General features: G+C 67.6%; 3 protein-coding genes across 3 annotated transcripts; 1 reads left to right on the top strand and 2 right to left on the bottom strand.

The window, feature by feature from the left end:
• The first annotated feature begins 426 nt into the window (after positions 1 to 426).
• CHLRE_09g387650v5 (uncharacterized protein) lies at positions 427 to 4639 on the top strand. The gene is made up of 10 exons (XM_043065441.1): positions 427 to 730; positions 898 to 1123; positions 1305 to 1416; positions 1567 to 1675; positions 1874 to 2152; positions 2307 to 2833; positions 2916 to 3132; positions 3304 to 3469; positions 3589 to 3722; positions 3826 to 4639. The coding sequence occupies exons 1-10, from the start codon at positions 545 to 547 to the stop codon at positions 4501 to 4503; spliced, it is 2634 nt and encodes an 877-aa protein (XP_042921053.1). The 5' UTR covers positions 427 to 544; the 3' UTR covers positions 4504 to 4639.
• Positions 4640 to 4862: 223 nt separating this feature from the next.
• On the bottom strand, positions 4863 to 7746 carry CHLRE_09g387700v5 (uncharacterized protein). The gene is made up of 6 exons (XM_043065444.1): positions 7325 to 7746; positions 6861 to 7095; positions 6443 to 6637; positions 6080 to 6223; positions 5596 to 5720; positions 4863 to 5387 (listed from the first exon to the last, which is right to left on the bottom strand). The coding sequence occupies exons 1-6, from the start codon at positions 7375 to 7377 to the stop codon at positions 5234 to 5236; spliced, it is 906 nt and encodes a 301-aa protein (XP_042921052.1). The 5' UTR covers positions 7378 to 7746; the 3' UTR covers positions 4863 to 5233.
• Positions 7747 to 7969: 223 nt separating this feature from the next.
• On the bottom strand, positions 7970 to 19016 carry CHLRE_09g387750v5 (uncharacterized protein). Its single transcript, XM_043065445.1, has 15 exons — positions 18836 to 19016; positions 18417 to 18509; positions 18060 to 18229; positions 17663 to 17758; positions 17411 to 17488; positions 17035 to 17154; positions 15525 to 16874; positions 14844 to 15099; positions 11171 to 14706; positions 10427 to 10969; positions 10140 to 10192; positions 9796 to 9934; positions 9443 to 9540; positions 9192 to 9234; positions 7970 to 9048 (listed from the first exon to the last, which is right to left on the bottom strand). Exons 2-15 carry the CDS (start codon positions 18487 to 18489, stop codon positions 8671 to 8673), a joined length of 6933 nt encoding a protein of 2310 aa, XP_042921051.1. The 5' UTR covers positions 18490 to 18509; positions 18836 to 19016; the 3' UTR covers positions 7970 to 8670.
• Positions 19017 to 19021: the final 5 nt, after the last annotated feature.

The following is a 19021-nucleotide window of genomic DNA, read 5'->3' as shown; positions in this document are numbered from 1 at the left end:
ATGCTGGGGGCAAGTGGAAGCTGTCGAGTTCCATGCGTTTGGAACTTGGGGGCGAACCAGGTCCATTGGGAGGCTTCGTAGACAAGCCTGGTTATATTACATGCAGTTATCTGGTCTCCAATGTACTACACAATCGCTGCAGCTTGTCAGGCGATGGGCAAGTCGGCATAACGCGGTGCCAGGACTCAGAGCCAGCCATGTCGAGTCTTCACTGCAGGCGGCTGTGGGGCGAAGCTACTACGAGTTATGAGAAACATGGGGGAGGCGGCATACAATATAATGGACAGGAGCCGGACTTGGGGGAGTGCTGGTCAGGAGTGGGGTAAGGATCGCGTGGGGTTTTGGCAGCTGGCATGGCCACCCGCCTTGCCCAACCCGCACTGCAGCGACAGTTTCAACTCTTCGTTGCCGTGTTACGTTTCTTTAAACTCCCCAAGCGGAAGGTTTCATATCAGTCAAGTGCAAAACACTGACAAGGCTGAGAAGCTCAAACACGCAACTCCAAGCCGTAGCCTTGACATTGCGGCCTGAATATTACTACGCCATGTGGGGCTCCGCCGCGCGGGGGGCCGCGGGGCCGGCTGCAGCAGAGCAGCTCGGCCGCGGCCCAGCCTCCGCACCGCCCGCGGGCCCCGATGCCACAAGCTTCATCAACGGCTCGTCAAATTATGTACCTTTTCCTGACGTCGAGTCGGCCAGCAGCCCTCAAGCAGCGGCGTCCTCGTCCGCGGTAAGCAGCAGCGTTCTACCCCCCGAGGTAGCCGCGGTCGACCCTCGGGGCCGCGTAGAAGCTGCTGAGAACTCGGGCCGCCAATTTGTGGACAGGAAGATTTGTTTGGTAAACTCTGTCGTAGTTGGGTTGTCTGACCGTGTCGCTGCACGCGCTTGTGCCTGCAGGCCCCCACGGCGCCGGCCCGGGCCTCCTCGGGTCTGGCCCGAGGCAGCGGCGGTGGCCTGGAGGAGTCGCCGGCGTGGAGCCACTACCTGCGTGGCACGCAGGGCGTACTGGCGCTGGTGGTGGTGGTGCTGACGGCGTCGCAGCCCGAGGGAGGTGCTGGTGGCGGCGGCGGCGGCACGGGGTGGCGGGCGCTGCCGCCCTTCCGGTACCTGCTGGCCGTGGCAGGTGGGGCGGTGGACAATGCTGACGCGGGTTCAGGCCTGGCGGGTCGGGAGCTCACTGCGGCCAGTCATGTGCATGGAGGCTGCGGCTGCGGCTGGCCAAGCATGGCGAGGCTGCTGTACCACTTGGGCAGTAATCGCATGATATGGGTGGTTGCATGCATGTGCGGTCGCGGCCCCTGCAGTCATGACGCTGGCGGCGACGCTGGGCTGCGGCGTGCTGCAGTGCCTCAACGCTGCACGCCGCATGTCGCTGCCGGTCGGCACAGTCTTCGACTCCGTGTGGTGCCTGCTGTGGTGCGTGCAGCAGGGTGCAAACGCATGTGCAGGGCAGCGGGGGCCGAGTCACTAGGGGGTGCTGGCTAGGGCGCACAGAACCCTACGTGTTTCAGTGCCTGTGCTGAAGCCCCTACTGTGCCTTCTTTATGGGTCCGCACGCCGGTGCAGTGCCACTGCCGGCATCTCGGCGGCCGCGGCGCTGGGCCTACGCGGCCCGCTGCGCCTGGGCTGTGCGGCCGTGAGCGGCGAAGGCAACGACTGCGCCCAGCTTAAGGCGGTGGGTGGGGTGGGGTGGGGTGGGGTGGGGTGGGGTGGCTGGGTACAGCTGGCGCCGTGCCGCAAGCCCGCATACACACTTACACAGTACCAGGGATCGGACCAGGGATATCGTTGGTTGCCGGCCTACACACCGTAATAAACCTCTGCTCGTGTTCCTTCTGCTGCTCTGGCTGTGACGCTGTGCATGTGTTACCAGGCGACTGGCCTCATGTTCGGATTGGCGCTGCTGTCCGCGCTCAGCCTGGCCTACGAGGCGGCGCTTTGGCGGGCGGTGGCGGCGGAGGCGGCGACGGCGGGCGCGGCGGGCGTGCCGTCCTCCGCCCCCTTACCATACGGTAGCACCGGCACCAGATACGTTGGGGCCGGTGGCAGCAGCGGCGGCCGGCGGCGGCTGAATGTGCTGTATGCCTCAGGCATGGCGGGACTTTTGGGGCCGAGCGGTCTGCTGAGGCGAGCTGTGGAATACGTCACCTACGTGAGTGGCTGGGACATGGTCACATGGGACACATCATTGGGGCTTGAGCGCATAGATACGGGGTTATGGAACAGCGTCTGACGCTCAGCACTGCGTGCGTGTGTGTGTGTGTGTGTGTGTGTGTGTGTGTGTGTGTGTGTGTGTGTGTGTGCAGCCGTCCGCAACATCTGGCCTGCCCGAGCCCCTGGTGCCGCCGGAGGGAGTGCCTGGTGCATCAGGCGGCGGCGCTGCTTCCCGCCCGGCTGCCAGCGCGTTCCCCACGCCTGCCGCACCTGAGGACTGGTCTGACGTCGACCTAGCAGCGGACACGGCTCGCAGGGCAGCCAGCAAGCTGGCTAGCAGCCGCACAGCGGGCGCTGCAGCCGCCGTCAAAGCGGCCCTGGGCCGCGCCCGCGGGCGCAGCAGTAGCAGCACGTCGGCAGTTGCGGCATTGGCGCCGGGCTATGGCCAGGCTCCTCTGCCCGTCTCGCATAGTGCCGGGGCAGCGCTGTCAGGGGCAGGCCAGGACGCTCAGGGACCCGGCGGCAGCGACAGCGCGGCGGCAACTGCCGCAACCGCCCCTCCGTCCAGCACGATGCAGGGTAGCGGTCGGGTGGGGGCGTTGAGTGCGGCCGCGAGCCTGACGTCGCGGTACCGGGTGAAGGAGGCGCCCTGGCTGGCGCAGTGGATGATGGGCCTGAGGTGGGTCGTCGCACATGCGCCTTTTGGCCTTGATGGGATGAATACGGTACTCTCACGCCCCTCCCCGCCCAACGCCCAACAGGCTGCTGCAGGTGACGCTCACTGCGGCTTGCCTGGGTGCACTCACGGGCGGCGGCCGCGTGCACCTGCCCGGCGGCGGCTACAGCAGCACCACCGCATACCGGCTGCTGGTGGCGGCGGCGGCCCTGGGGCTGGCGACGGCGGCGGTGCTGGGCGTGTGGCAGGCGCTGCGGGCGCTCAGCTTCGACTTCTACCGGTTTGCGCGGCGGGGCACGCGAGTGAGAGCGCCGGGCGGGTGCTGCAGCCATGCACCATCGCAGCTCCTTGTAGTTGTGTCCTTGGTGATTTGGCGGCAGCTTGGTCAGATGCAAGATACGGTATCCAGAGCCATGTATGACACAGCAGACACGTAATGCATTTTGCTGTGCAACGCCCGCCGCCACCCACAGGCCTATCTATACTCGTGTGCTGTGGCTGATACCGTGCTGTGGCTGCTGGTCGCCTCCGCCGCCACCGCGGCCGCCGCGGTGTCCACACTGCCGTGCGCCGTGGTGGTGGCGACGGCGCCTGCCGGCGGTGGGCCGCGCGTGGCCGTTTTCAGCCGCGTGCACGCGGGTGCGTGGGCGAGTTGCCAGCAGTGCGCAAAATTAGCAGGGTGAGGGGTGGGGAGTTCTTTGTGGCCAGGCTGGCTCCGCTGTGAGAGGAGATGTTGGCTTGTGCCCTGCTGCCGACAGGCTGCGTGCCGCGCGACCGTGCCGCTGCGGCACTGGGGCTGCTGGCGGCGCCCGTGTGGCTGGCGGCGGCGCTGCTGTCTGCAGCTGTGGCGCACGAGGCAGCCGCGAAGCGGGCGCGGCTGAGGCGCCAGAGGGTGCGTGCGTTATAAGAATCGTCATAAAACGCAGCCGGTAGAGCGACTGCTGGCACCGGTGGCCTTCAGTTGCCACGCTCCTCCCTGCCCACAATGCATGCAGGCGTACAAGCGGGAGGCTGAGGTGCTGATGACGACCACCACCAGGTACACGGGCGGAGGCGGCGGAGGCGATGGCGCTACTGACGCCTCGATCGAGGGGGCGGCGGGGTGGCCGGCTGGCGTGCAGGACGTGGCGGAGGCGGAGGAGGCGTATGCGGGCATGGCGGCGCGCGCCCACAGCGGCAGCAGCAGGGGTTGGTGGGGTACCGGCGTCGCGACGGGCCGTACCGGCCCTCTCTCGCGGGGGCTCTGGGGCTCCTCGCCTGCTTCGCCAGCGCAGGAGCCCGGCGCCGTGGCGGGCGCGAGTGGCACCGGCGGGCCGCCGGCAACCGGGCGGCGCGGCAGCGGCCTCAGCAGCAGCAGCGCCAGCGGTAGCAAAGCAGCTGACCCGGACAACCCGTACGCCACGCCACACTGCACCCACGCCGTGCCCAACCCCTTCGGCGATGACCCCTGGGTGGTTGAGGACTCACTGCCTGGGGCCGGGGCTCTGTATGGGGTGCGCCGGGCCGTGCGGGGGCGGGGCGGGGCGCCGGAGGGGCCGCACAGTGGCGGTCAGCCCCCGGCGGGCAGCAGCGGCGGCGTGGAGCCGGTGTTGGACGTGCGGCAGGAGCGAGGGGACATCCACATGCCGCCGCGTGGTGGCGGGCCCACAGCGCCCCTTTTCACACTGGAGTGACGAGTTTTTAGGCCATTCTAATGGGGTAGATGCCAGTCCAAAGTAAACCGAACCCAATGCATATGAGCGAGGAGGATAGCGTGGCCTATGCTTTGACAACGGAGTGGCACTCGACAGGGTGTAATGACGGGCGACTCAAAATCTGAAATGTTCATAATGAGGTACATTAGCACCGCTGTGTCCTTTGCGCTCCATGCGGTGCTGCCGTGCCTCCACACAGACTGCGCTGAAAGCGTTTGGTAACATTCCGCACTCGACGGCATGCGGTGTTGGAGTCTCGGCGCTGGTGGTCAGAAACCCTGGGCAACCCTGGGTCCAACGGGGGCGCCCCGCCCCAGACAAGCAAGACAAAGCTGAACATAGCTCCTTGCTTACGGCACCCTCGCCAGCAGGCTGTCACTGACAGGTACGGCTGTATCACACGCCGGCATCCGATATACATCCACCGATCCACATCAAGAACCCTGCAGTGTGACGGTCGTGTTCACCACCCGTCTGGACTGACAGGCAGCCTTATTTGTCGCCACGCATCGTCGGTAAACAATCTTGACCATGGTCATCAGTACTTAGGTAGAATTGCTCTGTTAATTAACTAGCACAGTCCGTCAGTCCCAACCTGCACTAGTCCGGCGCTTGCACGTACGCGCCTGTACTCCTAACCCTCACGCTCACACTCACGTACCCATCACCATGCTACCTAACGCTCAACAGGCCCTCCGTCACACATTTCTCATGCGGGCTTGGTGCAGTTGGCGAAGCGTGTGAGGCCCTCGGACCCGTAGGGGCACTTCTTGGGGTCGTTCGGGTCTGCCAGTGTGAAGCTGCGCATGTTGAGGTCCCACACCTTGCCGCACAGCTCGTCCTGCAGCAGCTGAGTGCCGTACCTGCAAGACCGGCAGCAGGCAGGTGCAGGCACGAACACGGGTGTGCATATGGAGCCAGGCCCTGCAAAGGAAAGGCAGGTAGAACGCTGCCACGCACAATTGCCAGCGGTAGCAGCCCACATGTCTACATCCGTCCAGCAGCCTCCCTGTGCAAAGCAAAAGCCTCCGCGCTTCCGCCAGGCTCCGCCCTCAGCCAACTCCCACCCACCGCTTTGTGAAGCCGCTGGACGTGACCAGCTGCTGCCGCCCCCAGCACTTCTCCGCGTTGCCGCCCGTGTGAGTGCCGCCCGCGTGGCCGTCGCCCTGGCGCCCCTCCATGAACATGAAGCCCGTCTGCAAGGGCGACAAGGAGAGGCAGCCACAGCAGCCGCCACCGTTGTGTGTGTGAACCACCGCATGCCGCCCGACATGCACGCCTCTGTGTGTTTCTAAGATCGGGAGATTGGGCGTGCTTTGTCCCGCCGACCAGCCAGCCCAGACGGGTGGTTCCACTGCGCGGGCTCCGGAATCCCAACCCGGTGCCCTGGCTCCAGTCCCACCCAGTCCTCTGGTCCCACCCCTCTGTTCGCAGTCCACCCGTCCCTCGGCCCTACCTGCAGCCCACTCCCTTCCGCGCCCCTATTCCCGTCCCCTTCTATCGTTGGGCTCGGGCATGGAATGCCTCCCCTCCCCCCGGCCCCTCCCGCCCCCACCTGCCATCCGTCCATCCAGGCCCTGTTGCACAGCTCCCAGTCGCCCCAGATGCCGCAGTCGCCGGAGCGGCTGAAGCCCTCGTCCAGCCCGCCCAGCGCCGAGTAGGCCACGGCGCGAACCACCAGCGGCGCAAAGTCCACGTTCTGTGGCAGTGGAGGGGGGCAGGGAGGGCATGTGGAGGGCAGGTAAGAGGCGCCGTGCCGCGCTGCCATGTTGGTGGATAAGCTCCGAACACAGGTTGGGTTGTCATTGGAAGGGGGTGGGGTGGGGGAGTGGGAACGCGGACACGCACTGCGGACCCAAGCGCGCGAGGCCTGCGGCCTGCGCCGCTCATCTCGTCTTCGCTTCTGCCGCGCCCGCACCTGCGCGTACGTCCACCGCACGCCGGTCTTGGGGTCCGGCAGCCAGTAGTCGGGCGCGCCCCAGCGGTTGGTCCCCTCCAGGTGCTTGCACAGGCGGTAGGTGTTCATGCCGATGATGGCAAGCTGCGGGTAGGCGTCAAACACCTTGACCAGGTCGTGGACCCACTTGGGGCTTTCGGGCGCGATTTGGTCGTCCTGGAGGGAGGAGGGGGTGGAGGGTATACGAGGAGGATGGAAGCGTGGACGAGGGTGGGTGGGTGGTAGAAGCAGCAGGGAAGGGTTTATGGGACCACGGGCCGTGGCGGGATGTCTGGTACTGCACGGGGCGCTCCCAGGGTGGTGCTGCCAGGGCCGGCAGCCCTGCTTGCCCCGTGCTACACACCGGGCCGCCCGCGCCCGCGCCCGCTCCCTCACCCACCTGCCACACCACCAGCAGCTTGCCGCGCGCAACCTTGGCTGCCCGGTTGTAGCCACGCGTCTCGTGTACGTTGGAGCTGAACACCGGGACAACGAAGCCCTTGGACTGCAGCGTCACCGCAGCCCACTCGTCCGCCTCGTGCGGGTTGTCCACGTTCACCACCGCCTCGCACCCCATGCCCGATCCCCCGCACGAGGTGGCCATACTGGAGGCCATGCGCCGAATGGCCCACGGCCTGCGTGTGTGTGAGTGTGTGTGTGTGTGTGTGTGTGTGTGGGGGGGGGGGGGGGGGGCAGGGTGGAAACTAAGGCCTGCAAAGACCGCGCCGACCTCGCGAGGCAACGCAGACCATCTACCCGCCCCTAAACGTGGTCCACGTGCGCGGTCGGCTGCCCTCCTCGGCGCCGAAGCCTTCTTCGCAACCCTGCGTAAGCACATGTGACCAATGGTTTGCCCGACCCTACCTCTTGAAGTAATTCAGCATGATGGAGAACATCGGTCTACTCTGGAATGCCATTCTATCCAGGCGCGAAGAGAGGCAGCTCAGCGCCTTGCCGCTCGTGTCTCGCTGTTGCACTATTGTCTTGTTCCCAGCCAGCCAAGCTTCTAGTTGCTGTGTCATGTTTGCGTACTCTGGTAACCGACCCCATTTCGCTTGTGCGACTAAAGAAGACAATGATTGGACCGCTTGAACCGCGCTTCGCAGCGCCCGCCGGTCCTCGCGAGACATCTGTCTAAACAGCGAGCAATAATCAGCTATGGGGTTTAGATCGGGGCCGCAAAATGCTAGCTGCGTCCAAGCGAGCACGCTCACTGCGAGCAGCGCAACGGCCCGAACCCCGGTCATTTTTGTGATATGGAAAGCTACCTAAGTCTCATGGGTACATAGACGCGTGCGTATGTGTGGGCAGACTTATGTCCATCGAGGCCCTCTATGCCCGACGGTTGCGGCGGGGTCGTACCCGGTCGGCGGGGGATGGCGGGTAGCAGTGTTAAGTGGCGCTAGGGTTCCGTCACCGTTGCCTCCGCGCCGACCTTCGTGCCTACCCCTTCAGTGCACTTAAGCCCTCGTAGCCTTGTACGGTGTTCATATGCTCGCACATGGGAGCCTCGACACGGCTTTACAACAGGCACTGCCGCCGCCATTGCTTACCCTCACCCAGCTCCACGTGGCGTGCGCACACAACTGGAGCCACCATGTACTTTGTTTGTATGCAGCGGAGCCCAGTTCATAAAACATAGTCATGCCACTCAGCTGCTATCTCCCTGCGCTGCATCGTTAGTGAATCGCTGCGCCACCTAGCTATACCTAGCTATCAGGCAACCGCCCCGTCTCCATCGGCGCTACGTCAAACATCAGTCCAAATGGAGCCCCTTGATCTTCCCCAACCCTCGCAAACCTTTCTCACCATCTAAGCCCACCAGTGGCACAACTGACATTTTCTCAGCCGTGGCACAGCTGGCAACTTATACCTTGACTTATACTGCACCTGCTCATGCCGCAGAGGTGCATGGATTGGGAAAGAGCACGCCCCCCGCCCCCCCACCCGCATGTGAGCTAGGCCTTGCAAGGCCCTCGCCAGCCCCTGCAACTTATGAGCGAGTGAACGACCTCAACATGACCCGCACTGGTCATGACACGTGAAACGTGAAACGGAAATTCATCTGCGGCCTGCGAGCCCTACCTCCGACATTCAACGCCTGCGCAAAACTGCATCATCCACATGAGACGTTTGCGTTCTCAACATAAGCTACCAACTGTGCGAGCTGTCTGTTTGCGCGCGCAGGCTGCCTCAACCACCATCTTCTATCAATTGGGCGAGATCTCTAGGAACGGCATGTGTTTGAGCGCCTGCAGCTCCTCCAGCCGCGTCAGGTGCTGGTGGCAGGACGGCAGCGATAGCACGCACAGCCGCTGCAGCGACGTCAGGCAGGTCAGCTGCCTGCACAGCTCCAGGCCCATGCTGGGCGGAGCGGCGCCACCGCCTGCGCCGGGCCCGCCACCTCCACCTCCTGCAGGGGCGGCTGCGGCGGCGCCAGCGCCCACTGCCCACCCAGCCGCACCGTCTCCTCCAGCGTTGCCCCTATCGCCACCCGCACCGCCGCCGCCGCCGCCAGCACCAGCATCGCACCGGTTGACGGGCCAGCCGTTGCAAACAACGCCCTCAGCGTTTGCAGACTTCTGCGGCTGCACAGGGGACACGGCATGGGTGAGCTGCAGAGACGTAAGCTAGCACGGCCTGTCCTATCTGTGGCACGGTTCGAGCTGAATCCTAGTAAGCGCGGCTCCACCACGGCTCGGCGAACCCGTGGCTGGCACCGGCGCCTCACCTCGGGGACTCGGGACCGCAGCGGCATGTCGGGCACCGACCACCTGCCGTTGCGGGGTATGGGCGAAGCGCGGCGCGAGTGCAGAGCGGCGTCAACTGATGGGCACGCACGAGAGCTAATCAACACCAGAACACCGAGCCACGTGACCGCTTCACTGCGCCCCGCTCCGCCCTCCTACCCTACCAGCCCCCGGGCCGCGCCGCTACCTGACGGACGCACCCCCGCACCCCCGCAGGCTGGTCCCTCCGCACCTGAGCTCCTGCAGCTGCGTGAGGTGCGCCACGCGGCTGATGCCGTGCGCCAGGGCCAGCTGCTGATCCAAACCGTCCACCAAGTCCAGCTCGGCAACCTGAGGCACAGCACGCCACGCAGCGTCACACCCAGCCGAAATCCCTTGCGCGCGCGCGCGCGCGCGTGTGTGTGTGTGTGTGTGTGTGTGTGTGTGTGTGTGTGTGTGTGTGTGTGTGTGTGTGTGTGTTGAAGAGCACAAGGCAACCAATACGCGCAGGACAGTGCATGTCATGTGTGTGTATGTTAAGGAGCACAAGGAAAGAAACAACAAGGTGTGCGTGTGTGTGGTGTATCCACAACAATGCCTACGCACCAGGGTGCGCAGCCTTGTGAGTCCCTCCAGCCCTGCCAGGTCGGCCGGCACCAGACCCTGCGGCCTGTGCATGGTGAGCTCCGTCAGGCAGGGGGAGTGGCCCAGCAGCGCCGGCAGCGCTGCGCCGGACACCGACAGCCTGTGCCGCGGCGGCAGCAGCAGGCAGGTGGAAGTGATGGAGGATGGAGGGCAGTCAGTTGCGGCAGGCGAGAGGGCGAGAGGGGCCGACCGGCCGCGGGGCGAGAGGGGCCGACCGGCCGCAACGGTGCATTACGTGGTCCGAGTAAGCTGTGGAGTACCCGTGCGGCACGCTTTGTTCGGACGGCGGTCGGCGTGGGGCTTACCCCTCCGTGAGCACCAGGCGCCGCAGGTGCATCCACTTCGGCGTCAGCGGCGCCTGCATGCAGCAGCAGGGGCGGCGGACGTCCACGGGTTGGCTGAGGGCCGATGAACAAGTGCCGTATGGTACGCCAGGTCCAGCTTGGTGACTGCACACCATGTCTGTGCAGCTCGCCCGCCCGCCCGCCCCCCCACACACGAATGCGGTGTACACACACACACACACACACACACACACACACACACACACACACACACACACACACACACACACACACACGGAAGCGCGCACCTGTCTGCTGCAGCCGGCTGCCGCCAGGTCGGGCGCGCGCACCACCAGCGCCACCGGCCCGCCCAGCTCCAGGGACTCCAGCCCCGGCGGCAGCTCCCGCACCTCCACCCGCTGCACTGCTCCTGACCCTTCTCCAGCGCCACCCCTTCCCGCTCCTGCGGGCCCAGCACCGCCGCCGCCAAGTCCAGCGCCGCTGGGGGCCACGGCCTCCACGACGTTGGCCCAGCGCAGGCTGAGGCGCCGCAGGCCCGGCAGCGCAGCTGCCAGCTGCGCTAAGACGTCAGCGGGCATGCGGAGTTCGTGCAGTGACAGCACCTGCAGCCGGCCGCCGTGGGAGGCCGCCAGCGCGGCGACGTCGGCGGAGGAGAGCGCCAGCACTGCCCGCCGCCGCAGCAGCCGGTTGCGGGACAGCTGCTGCACCGCAGCCGCGGTGCCGACGGCCGTGGAGGCCGGGGCGGTAGGCAGCGGGGCGATGGCGGCAGGGGCGGTGGCGCCGGCGGGCGTGCGGCCGGGCGCGGCGGCCGGGTCGTGCCACATGCGCGTCTGAGGAGGCACGTGCGGGTGTGCAGGTGTGTGAGGAGGTGTGTGAGGAGGTGTGTCACTTGCAGGCACACGACACTCCCAGTCAAGGATGGACTGGCATACTAAGCAGGGGCTCACCGAGCCCTAGCCCGCGCTTGCTGGCAGTATCACGCAGCGCCGATGCCTCAATAGAAACCCCATCGCTGTCTGCACACCACCCACCTGAGAGACACGTGTAACTCGGTCCCCTGCTGCGCCACCGGCGCCGGCCGCGGCCACTGCGCCTGCTGCCGCGGGCGGCGGCGGCGGTGCAGACGTTGCGGTGGTACTGGTGGCGCCAGGTGCCTCCTCCATCTCCTGATCACCGTCGCCCTGAGCAGCGGCAAGCTCCTGCTTCGTACCGCCACCGCCTCCGCCAGAGCCGCTGCTGACCAGGCCGTCCTGTGGCTCCGAGTCCACCGCTAGTGCCGCCAGCGCCGCCACCTCCTGCTCCGCACTGCCGCTGCCGCCGGCGCCAGCACTGCCGCTGCTGGCGGCGGTGTCCACCAGCCCCAGCCCGCTGTCGACGCCGCCACCGCCAGCGTCGCTGCCAGTGCTGGCAGGCGCGGCGTGGCCGGCTGGCGATGCAGCCGCGCCGTTTGCTGCGCCGTCGGCGGCGGTACTATGAGGTGAATGGCCTGGCTGCATCTTAAGCCCGAAGATTGCGGCCGCACGCCGGGCAAAGCTCAAGGCGGTGGTCGCCGCACGGGAGGCCGCGAGACCGGTGCCGTTGCCCCGAACCAAGTGGTCTGCTTGAGAGCTGTCGCTGCCTGGCTGCGGCTGATGTGGAGGCGGCTGTGGCTGCTGCTGCTGTGGCTGTGGCGGCTGCTGTGGCTGTGGCAGCGCAGACGCCGGCGCGGCGTGAGGCAGCGGCGCAAGCCGGTCAAGTAACTGCCGGTGCGTTGGCGGCGGCGGCGCCGCCACAGGGCCAGCCGCCGCTCCGGGGCCTATGGCGGCGGCGGCATCGGGGCCGTCGCCGGCGCCGGCTGCTGCAGCCGCCGCAGCATACGCGGCGTCTGGGACTGCGGCTGCGGGCCCGGCATTGGCGGCGGAGGCAGTGCCGGCAGAAGGGCCAGCGCTGCCAGCACCGCCTGCCGCGGCACCCACGACTTCCGGTCCCCGTGAGCGAGGCCTACCGGCTACGTGCTCGGTGGACGCCGCGACGGCGCCGACGGACGGCAGCAAGGGCGCCGGCGGCATTTGGGCGCACATTCCCGGAGTGCCCCGAAGCGCGTCTTGCAGCGCCAGGTACTCTGCAACCGCGCCCGCGTCATGCAAGCCCACGCCGCCGCCGCCAAGGACATCAGCGTCGTCGCCTGTGTGCATTGTGTCGCCGCTGCCGGGCAGCTCCCACTGCGCCGCCGCCAGAGCCAGCTGCGCCGCCAGCGCTTCCGTGGCGGCGCTTGGCTCCGAGGTGGTGGCGGCGGCGGCGGCGGCGCCAGCGCGCGATCCCAGGCCAGAGCCTGAGCCCGAGCCAGGGCCTGCAAGCTCCGCGCTTGCAGTGGCGTCGCCCGCGAGCGCGCTGATGGGGGCGGAGGCAGGCGGCGACGTCTGCGACTGGCTCGCGCCGTACATGGCACCAAGTCCCGCTGGACCGCCGTCCTGAGGCTGCCCTGTGGTGAACGGCGCCGGCAGGGTCATCACGGGCGCCGACAGCGGCCCGGGCAGCAGCGAAGGCAGCATCGTAGCCGCCGGCCGCTGCGCCGCCCCTGGCGGTGATGCCGCCGGCAGCGGCCGCTGCTGCAGTTGCGCGCTGCGCAGCCCCTGCGGCTGCACCCTCGGAAAAGGTGCCCCTGGCGGGGGCGCACCAGCAGCCTGTCGTGCCAGCGCCGCCAGTCCGGCGCGCGTATACGCGCGCGCGTCCACTGGCCGCAGCGGCCCGCGGATGTGCAGCTCCCGCAGCTGGCACAGGTTCCGAAGCGCCTCCAGACCTACGGCCTGCGACTCCTGGAGGTCGCCCAGCAGCTCCGCGCTGTCGCCTTGCAACAGGCCGCCGGCGGCGGCACCGTCGGCGCCGCCACCAAAGCCACCGCCGCCAAAGCCGCCGCCGCCGAAGCCGTTGCTGCCAGAGAGGCCGACGTCAGCTTCACCGTACAGCTCGTCTTCCTCCATGCTTAGGTCTACGACCTCGTCCTCGTCCTCGTCAATATCCTCATCGTCGTCATCGTCATTGTAGCCGCCGCCGCCGCCGCCGCCACCACCGCCACCGCCGCCGCCGCCGCCGCCATCTCCTCCGGGGCCACCCCCGGGGCCGCCACCGCCGGAGAACCGGTTGCGCGCGTAGCGGCGCCAGCGCGCCGCCGCCGCCTCGGCTTGGCGCCTCCAGGTGCGCTCCAAGGGGTCCATCAGCATTGCAACGTCGTCATCTTCGTGATCGTCGGAATCCAAGTTGTCCAACGCCGCCGCCGCGCTGTATCGCCCCTGGCGCATCAGAACCTCCGCCACCGCGCGCCTCCGGGCACGAGCCCGCATCGCCGCCGCTGCTGCCGCCGCCGTCGCTGTGGCTGCCGCCGCATCGCTCCTAGTGTGGTCCTCTGCCGCAGGCGCGGCTATGCCGGCGCCCCCAACGTCAGGGCCCCTGTCGCGTGCCGCACATGATGCGGCTGCAGCAGCCCCCTGAGCCGCCTCCTCCGCTGCCGCGGCAGCCGCATCCCCCGCGGCCACTGCCTCCTCCATTTCGCCTTGCATTGCAGGCGGGATACGCGGCAGCATCCACAGCGGCGGCCTGCCGCCGGCCACCTCCCAGTACCGCTGCAACCTCAGCGGTAAAACAACGCCGGCCCAGCGGGCCCTCCGTCGCAAAACATGCCGCGCCCGCATTTGCATCCAATCGTCCCCGTCCCTGTGCTCGAGGTAGTCGTCGGCCATGGGATCCACGCCCATGCCGCCGCGCCAGTTACCGCCTCCAGCTCCGCGGCCGCGCCCGCCGCCGCCAAAGCCGCCAAATGCAACATGACCGCCTCTGCCGCCTCTACCGTGCCCACCTCCACCGTCGCGGCCGCCGCCGCCTTCACCTCTACCACCGCCGCCACCGCCACCGCCACCGCCACCGCGACCTCTACCACCGCCTCCTCCTCCTCCTCCCCCACCGCCGCCACGACCGCCGGCGCGACCGGCGCCGTGGTCTGCCGCCGCCTGCGCGTCCTGCGGCCCCCCCAGCCCCAGCGCCAGCACCTCCAGGCTGGTGAGCTGCCCCACCGCCACCAGGTGGTCACAGCTGAGGCCGAACACGCCCATGAACAGCGTCTGGAGGCGCGGCACCAGCGGCAGCATGGCCTCCAGCAGCGCGGCCGGTGCGTCCACAGTGCCGCCGCTGAGGTAGAGGTGGAGGGCAGGGCGGCCCGGGGCCGGCGGCAGGCCGGAGCCATCGACCAGCGCCTGAAGGCTGGCGCCGGAGGAGGGATGGCGCGGCTTGGAGGCGGCGACAGACGGGGAGGAGGAGGCAGGCCGCGTGGAGGCTGCTGCCGCGGCGGCGGCGAGTGAGGCGGCATTGCCGCTGCCGTTGGCGCCGGTGGAAGACAGGAGCGGAGGGAGGGGCCACCGCGGTGCCGAGGGTGAGAGCGCGGGGGGAGGCTGCTGGTCGATGGTGGTGGCGCAGCAGGCGGGGACGCGGGAGAGGTGCTCCAGTACATGGAGGGCGCGCGTGCTGGGCAGCCGCTGTGGCTGTGCATTCCCACCCGCAGCGCCGCCGGCGTTGCCCATCGCCGGCAGTTGATGAACTGCAGCGGGTTGCAGCGGGAGCTTGTGTGAGATGCAGCAGCAAGACAGCTGGCGGCACAAGTCGCATAGCTCCCCACCCCACCCCACCCCACCCCACCACACGGCATACCGTGCCCCCCAGCGCGTGGGCACGCACCATCTTTGACGGCCATGTGCAGCTCCCGCAGCCGTGTGGCTGCCGCCAGCGGCCCCGGCATCACCGCCGTGCCGCCAATGCCGGCCGGGCCTGCACCGCCTGCGCCAGCCGCCTCCTGCAGCCGCAGCGCCGACTCGTGCAGCGGCACCCGCCGCAGCGCTAGCACCTCCAGGCCCGGCAGCGCCCGCAACAGCTCGCACAACTGCTCCGCGCCCAGGGAGCAGTTGGCGGCGCCGAGTCCGTCCAACAGCGACATCTGCAGCGGCCGGGGTGGAGGGCGCAGGTGCGTGCGTATGTTAAAAAGGAGCGCGGGAAGGGAAGGGAGCAAGGCAAACCAGGGCATGGGATGCGGCGCTACGCTCGTGAGTGTTGTTGTTTTGTGTATGGGTATGTTTGTGCGTGTGTTAGAGAGCACAAGTGACATTTGTTTGTGTGCGTCGGTCCGCGTGTCCCCGCGTGTGTCCCGCGTGCGTGGGTGGTAGCCAGTAAAGCCCAGGCCAGTACGGCGATGGGCCAATGGCGTGCTGGCGAATGGGGCAGTACGGCATTCTCACCAGCCCAAGGCCGTATGAAGCACAGCGGGCGCACTCACACCAACCACGTCATATCACGTCAACCCACAACCCCACCAGCCACTAGCACAGCGCGCCAATGATGCCCGCCTGCCTGCGGGCCACTCACCACGGCGCTGGCGCTCTCCAGGTGCAGGTCACTGTCCAGCTCCAAATGCCGCAGCCCCGGACCCGCATCCAGCTCCGCGTCAGCACCCGCAGCACCGACAGAGGCAGGCGCCGCACCCATGGAAGCGGCGGCAGTTAGGGCCGCTGCGCGGGCGCCCCGCCGCCGACGAGCGCCGCCACTAGCGCCTGCTGCAGCCTTGCCGCTGGTCCCAGAGCCCTGACCGCCTGCTTTTCCTCCTGCTCCCCCGGCCCCACTTGCGGCGCCGCTCAAGTTGCCAATGCCGACCAACGCCGGGCCACTCAACCCATTGCCGCTGCTGCCGCCACTGCCGCGCACTGCCTGCGGCTCGGCCCAGAAGCCGCTGCCGCCTGCGCGCCGTTTGGCCCCCTTTGGCGGCGAGCTGCCAGTGGCGCAAGACGAGCGGCGACGAGAAGAGCGCGCGGCGCCGCGCGCGGCCGTCGCTGTACAACTAAGCCCAGGGTGCACAGACGCGGAGCCCGGTGCTGCTGCCGCCACCATCGCTGCCGTTGCGGCCGTTGTGGCTGCCTCCGCCGCCGCTGAGGCGCTAGCTATGCCCGCTCCTCCGCCCTCAGTAGCCAAGGCGTCGGTCATTGCAACGTCCTCCCCTACGCCGCCACCGCCGCCGCTGCGTCGCTCGGACGCGCAGAGCTCACACGTCCCTCGTCCGCCGCCGCCGCTACACCGCCGCGCCCCTGCCGCGGCTGACGGCGCTGCGGCTCCACTGCCATCAACGCCCTCCAGCTCCCACTCCACGTCGGCTTCCGCCACCGGCGCCGCCGCCACTGCCCCCTCCGCCTCCTCCTGCTCGCCCTCGTCCGCGTCCAGGCTGTCATCCGACACGTCCGTGTCCTCAAACAGCCGCTTCAGCTGCGCCATGTCCAGCACGGGCTGCTCACTCTCCGGGTACCCGTAGCCGCCGCCGTCACCACCCGCCGCTGCCGCGCCGGCAGCATTGCCCCCGCCTCCGGGGCCTGCCGCACCGCCTCCGCCTCCGCCTCCGCCAGCCCCTGCCGCGCCACCGCCTGCACCTGCAGCCGCAGCGCCTCCCGCACCCCCGCCGCCTCCGCCTCCGCCATTCTGCGCCGCCACTGCCGCAACAAGCGCGGCGACGGTCGCCTCCGCTTGCGCCTTGGGCGGCGGGGGCGGCGGCGTGCCGGCGGCGACTGCGGCCTGCAGCGCCGCCAGCCCCGTCACGAAGCGGTCGGTGGTGGTGTGTATCTCGGGCGCCAGCGGCGAGGCCCGGCTGCGCACCGCCAGCCGCGTCAGCTGCGGGCAGGCGTAGGCGGCCTGCAGCGCCACGCCGCTGTCGCAGCCCTCGAGCGTCAGGGCCTGAATGCACCGGCCGCGACAGATCTTATGCATATGCAGGGCAGGCATAATTACAAAAATTCATTTCGGGTGATGGAACGCAAACGCCAGGCCGCTGTCGCGCTCACACGCGGCTGGTCCTGACCCGCCACCAGGTCCCTGCAGGGCCCGCGCCCCGCACCTGCAGCCGCTTCAGCGCGGTGAGGCCTCCCAGCGCCTCGCCGCCCAGCCCCGGCCCAAACAGACCCATGCCGCTGTGGCCCTCCCGTCGGCCCGGCGGCCGCAGCGAAAGCACCTCAATCTACAGGAGCGGCAGCGGCAGCGGCAGAGGTCACCAAGGGCAGATGTCATGCATAAGGGCCTGCAGCTTATCATCGCCGTAGTCTGGACGGCCCGGCTGCAGGGCTCCTCCGCCGGCCTCCCCATCGGCAAGCTGCGTTCCCAGGTCCCCAGCCCCCATCCTTTCGCTGTAGAGCCCTCTTTTTCCTCCTCACAGCAGGCCTCGCGTCCTCCCTCCCCCCTGTTGCAGGCGCCTCCCAGTCAGCCACATGCCTCACCTCCCTCAGCCTCGACCACCAGGTCAGGTCGGCGAACATGGCGTCCAGGGCGTCCTGGTTGGTGCGCTCGCTCAGAGACTGCAGGGGTTGGGAGTGGTTTGGGGGAGAGGCGGGCGGCAGGGGAGCAAAGCAGGTGGTTGGGCGGGACTGTCAGGGTGTCCCGGAGTGGCGGCTAGGAGGGCAAAGGCCGATGCAGCTGGTGGTGGTCGATGAGCTGGCTCGGGCAAATGGGACGGGCGGGCCAGTGCTCACCACCACCAGGCGAGTGGCCACGGGGCACAGCGTGTAGAGGGTGCCGCGGAGGTAGTTCCAGTAGAACTTGGCCACCGGGCCGCGGAAGCGCCATACCTGGACGGCAGGAGACAAGAAGAGGGGAGTGCCAGGCAAGCGGCATGGGCGTTAAGGCGATCCGCCTCTCCTTTCACGGTCAGCCGGATTGCCGACGCCGAACCGAATCAGAGGGCCGCGACCCAGATCCATCCACCAATACGCAAGTTCGTTTCAGCAGCTGTCGGGCCGCACACATGCGTCGTTCTGCCGTGCGACCGCGGTGGATGCCGAGCATTGCTCCCGTGGTGCCTGAGGGTCGAGACCGGCACATACGGTACTGGGCATCGCCCCAGCTCCACAGACGGCCGCTCGCACGCACCGTGGCGCTTTGTGAGCAGGTCCTGCTCCAGCGCTTGCATGCGGTGCGCATGCTCTCCAGGTCAGCTGGGTCGTCTAGCCGCCGTACAATCATCACCAGTACGAGAGGCGGCAGCCCCGACCAGTCGGGCACCGCCGGCGAGGCCATGGCGCTGCCAGGCGCCTTCACGCCTGTGTGTGCACAGAGCGGTGCGGAGCGGCAAGGGACACAGATGCTGTTGTTGTGGCAGCGCCGTTGACGGATGCGCTGTCTTTGGTGCAGGGCGGGCGGCTTCAAGCGTCGGGGAGTGAACGTGGAGCTAGACAGGGTGCGGTAGTATGTGACCGGAGATTCTGTTGTACGCATGTGTAGCCGTGCCTTCAAGCTTCGATGCTGAGCCGCCAGCGGCAGTTATCAGGCTTTGTTGTCGCTCGCCGTGGAGCCGGCGCATTGAACGGAATGCGGGAATTCCTGTTCAGCGTGGCAGCGAATGCAAACACGGGGAGGACAGGGGAATGTAAGCGTATCAAAGTTTGGATGTAACAAGCCATATGCCATCTGCGGCTCGGTTAAGCAGCGGCGTCTGCAAGCTGCTCCGGCTCCGGAAGTGTCGCCGAACTTCCCAGCGGCTCGACTGCACGTCCTTGCAATACATTCAACCTATTAATCATCATATCGTCTACTACCGCAATGACGCGAACCGCACACAGACTCTCGTTTAAGGAGAGTGGATTCTCGCGTCGCTCGAAAGGTGCCTCGCTCTATTTCCGTATACCAGCGACATCATGCATGCTTACCGAAACGTAGAAACTCATCACGGCGCCGGGCTATCTAACTGAAGCGCTTGTTACTGAAGCGCTTCTCACTGAACTACACCGATAGTCACCGGGTGCCTGCCATGCCAGGAGCAGTAGACTATTTGTATGTATCTCAACGCTCTGCAAGCATTCAGGTGCGAAGCGTGCAACTGACTAGTTGGTGGC

This window comes from Chlamydomonas reinhardtii, chromosome 9, assembly GCF_000002595.2.
Source record: "Chlamydomonas reinhardtii strain CC-503 cw92 mt+ chromosome 9, whole genome shotgun sequence".
Lineage (NCBI taxonomy): Eukaryota > Viridiplantae > Chlorophyta > Chlorophyceae > Chlamydomonadales > Chlamydomonadaceae > Chlamydomonas > Chlamydomonas reinhardtii.
This window is presented reverse-complemented; position numbering and strand designations above follow the sequence as displayed.

What these genes read in the sequence shown, in the direction of transcription:
- CHLRE_09g387650v5 (XM_043065441.1), top strand. Translation starts at nt 545, where the DNA reads ATGTGGGGCTCCGCCGCGCGGGGGGCCGCGGGGCCGGCTGCAGCAGAG. An exon ending in CAGTGGATGATGGGCCTGAG is followed by an intron (nt 2,834 to 2,915) that starts GTGGGTCGTCGC and finishes AACGCCCAACAG; the next exon opens with GCTGCTGCAGGTGACGCTCA. An exon ending in TTGCGCGGCGGGGCACGCGA is followed by an intron (nt 3,133 to 3,303) that starts GTGAGAGCGCCG and finishes CGCCACCCACAG; the next exon opens with GCCTATCTATACTCGTGTGC.
- CHLRE_09g387700v5 (XM_043065444.1), bottom strand. Translation starts at nt 7,377, where the DNA reads ATGGCATTCCAGAGTAGACCGATGTTCTCCATCATGCTGAATTACTTC. An exon ending in TGCGGTGGACGTACGCGCAG is followed by an intron (nt 6,224 to 6,442) that starts GTGCGGGCGCGG and finishes CCACTGCCACAG; the next exon opens with AACGTGGACTTTGCGCCGCT. An exon ending in CCTGGATGGACGGATGGCAG is followed by an intron (nt 5,721 to 6,079) that starts GTGGGGGCGGGA and finishes TCGCCCTTGCAG; the next exon opens with ACGGGCTTCATGTTCATGGA.
- CHLRE_09g387750v5 (XM_043065445.1), bottom strand. Translation starts at nt 18,489, where the DNA reads ATGCGCCGGCTCCACGGCGAGCGACAACAAAGCCTGATAACTGCCGCT. An exon ending in CTCAGCATCGAAGCTTGAAG is followed by an intron (nt 18,230 to 18,416) that starts GCACGGCTACAC and finishes GTGCACACACAG; the next exon opens with GCGTGAAGGCGCCTGGCAGC. An exon ending in GCACATGGCCGTCAAAGATG is followed by an intron (nt 14,707 to 14,843) that starts GTGCGTGCCCAC and finishes AACCCGCTGCAG; the next exon opens with TTCATCAACTGCCGGCGATG.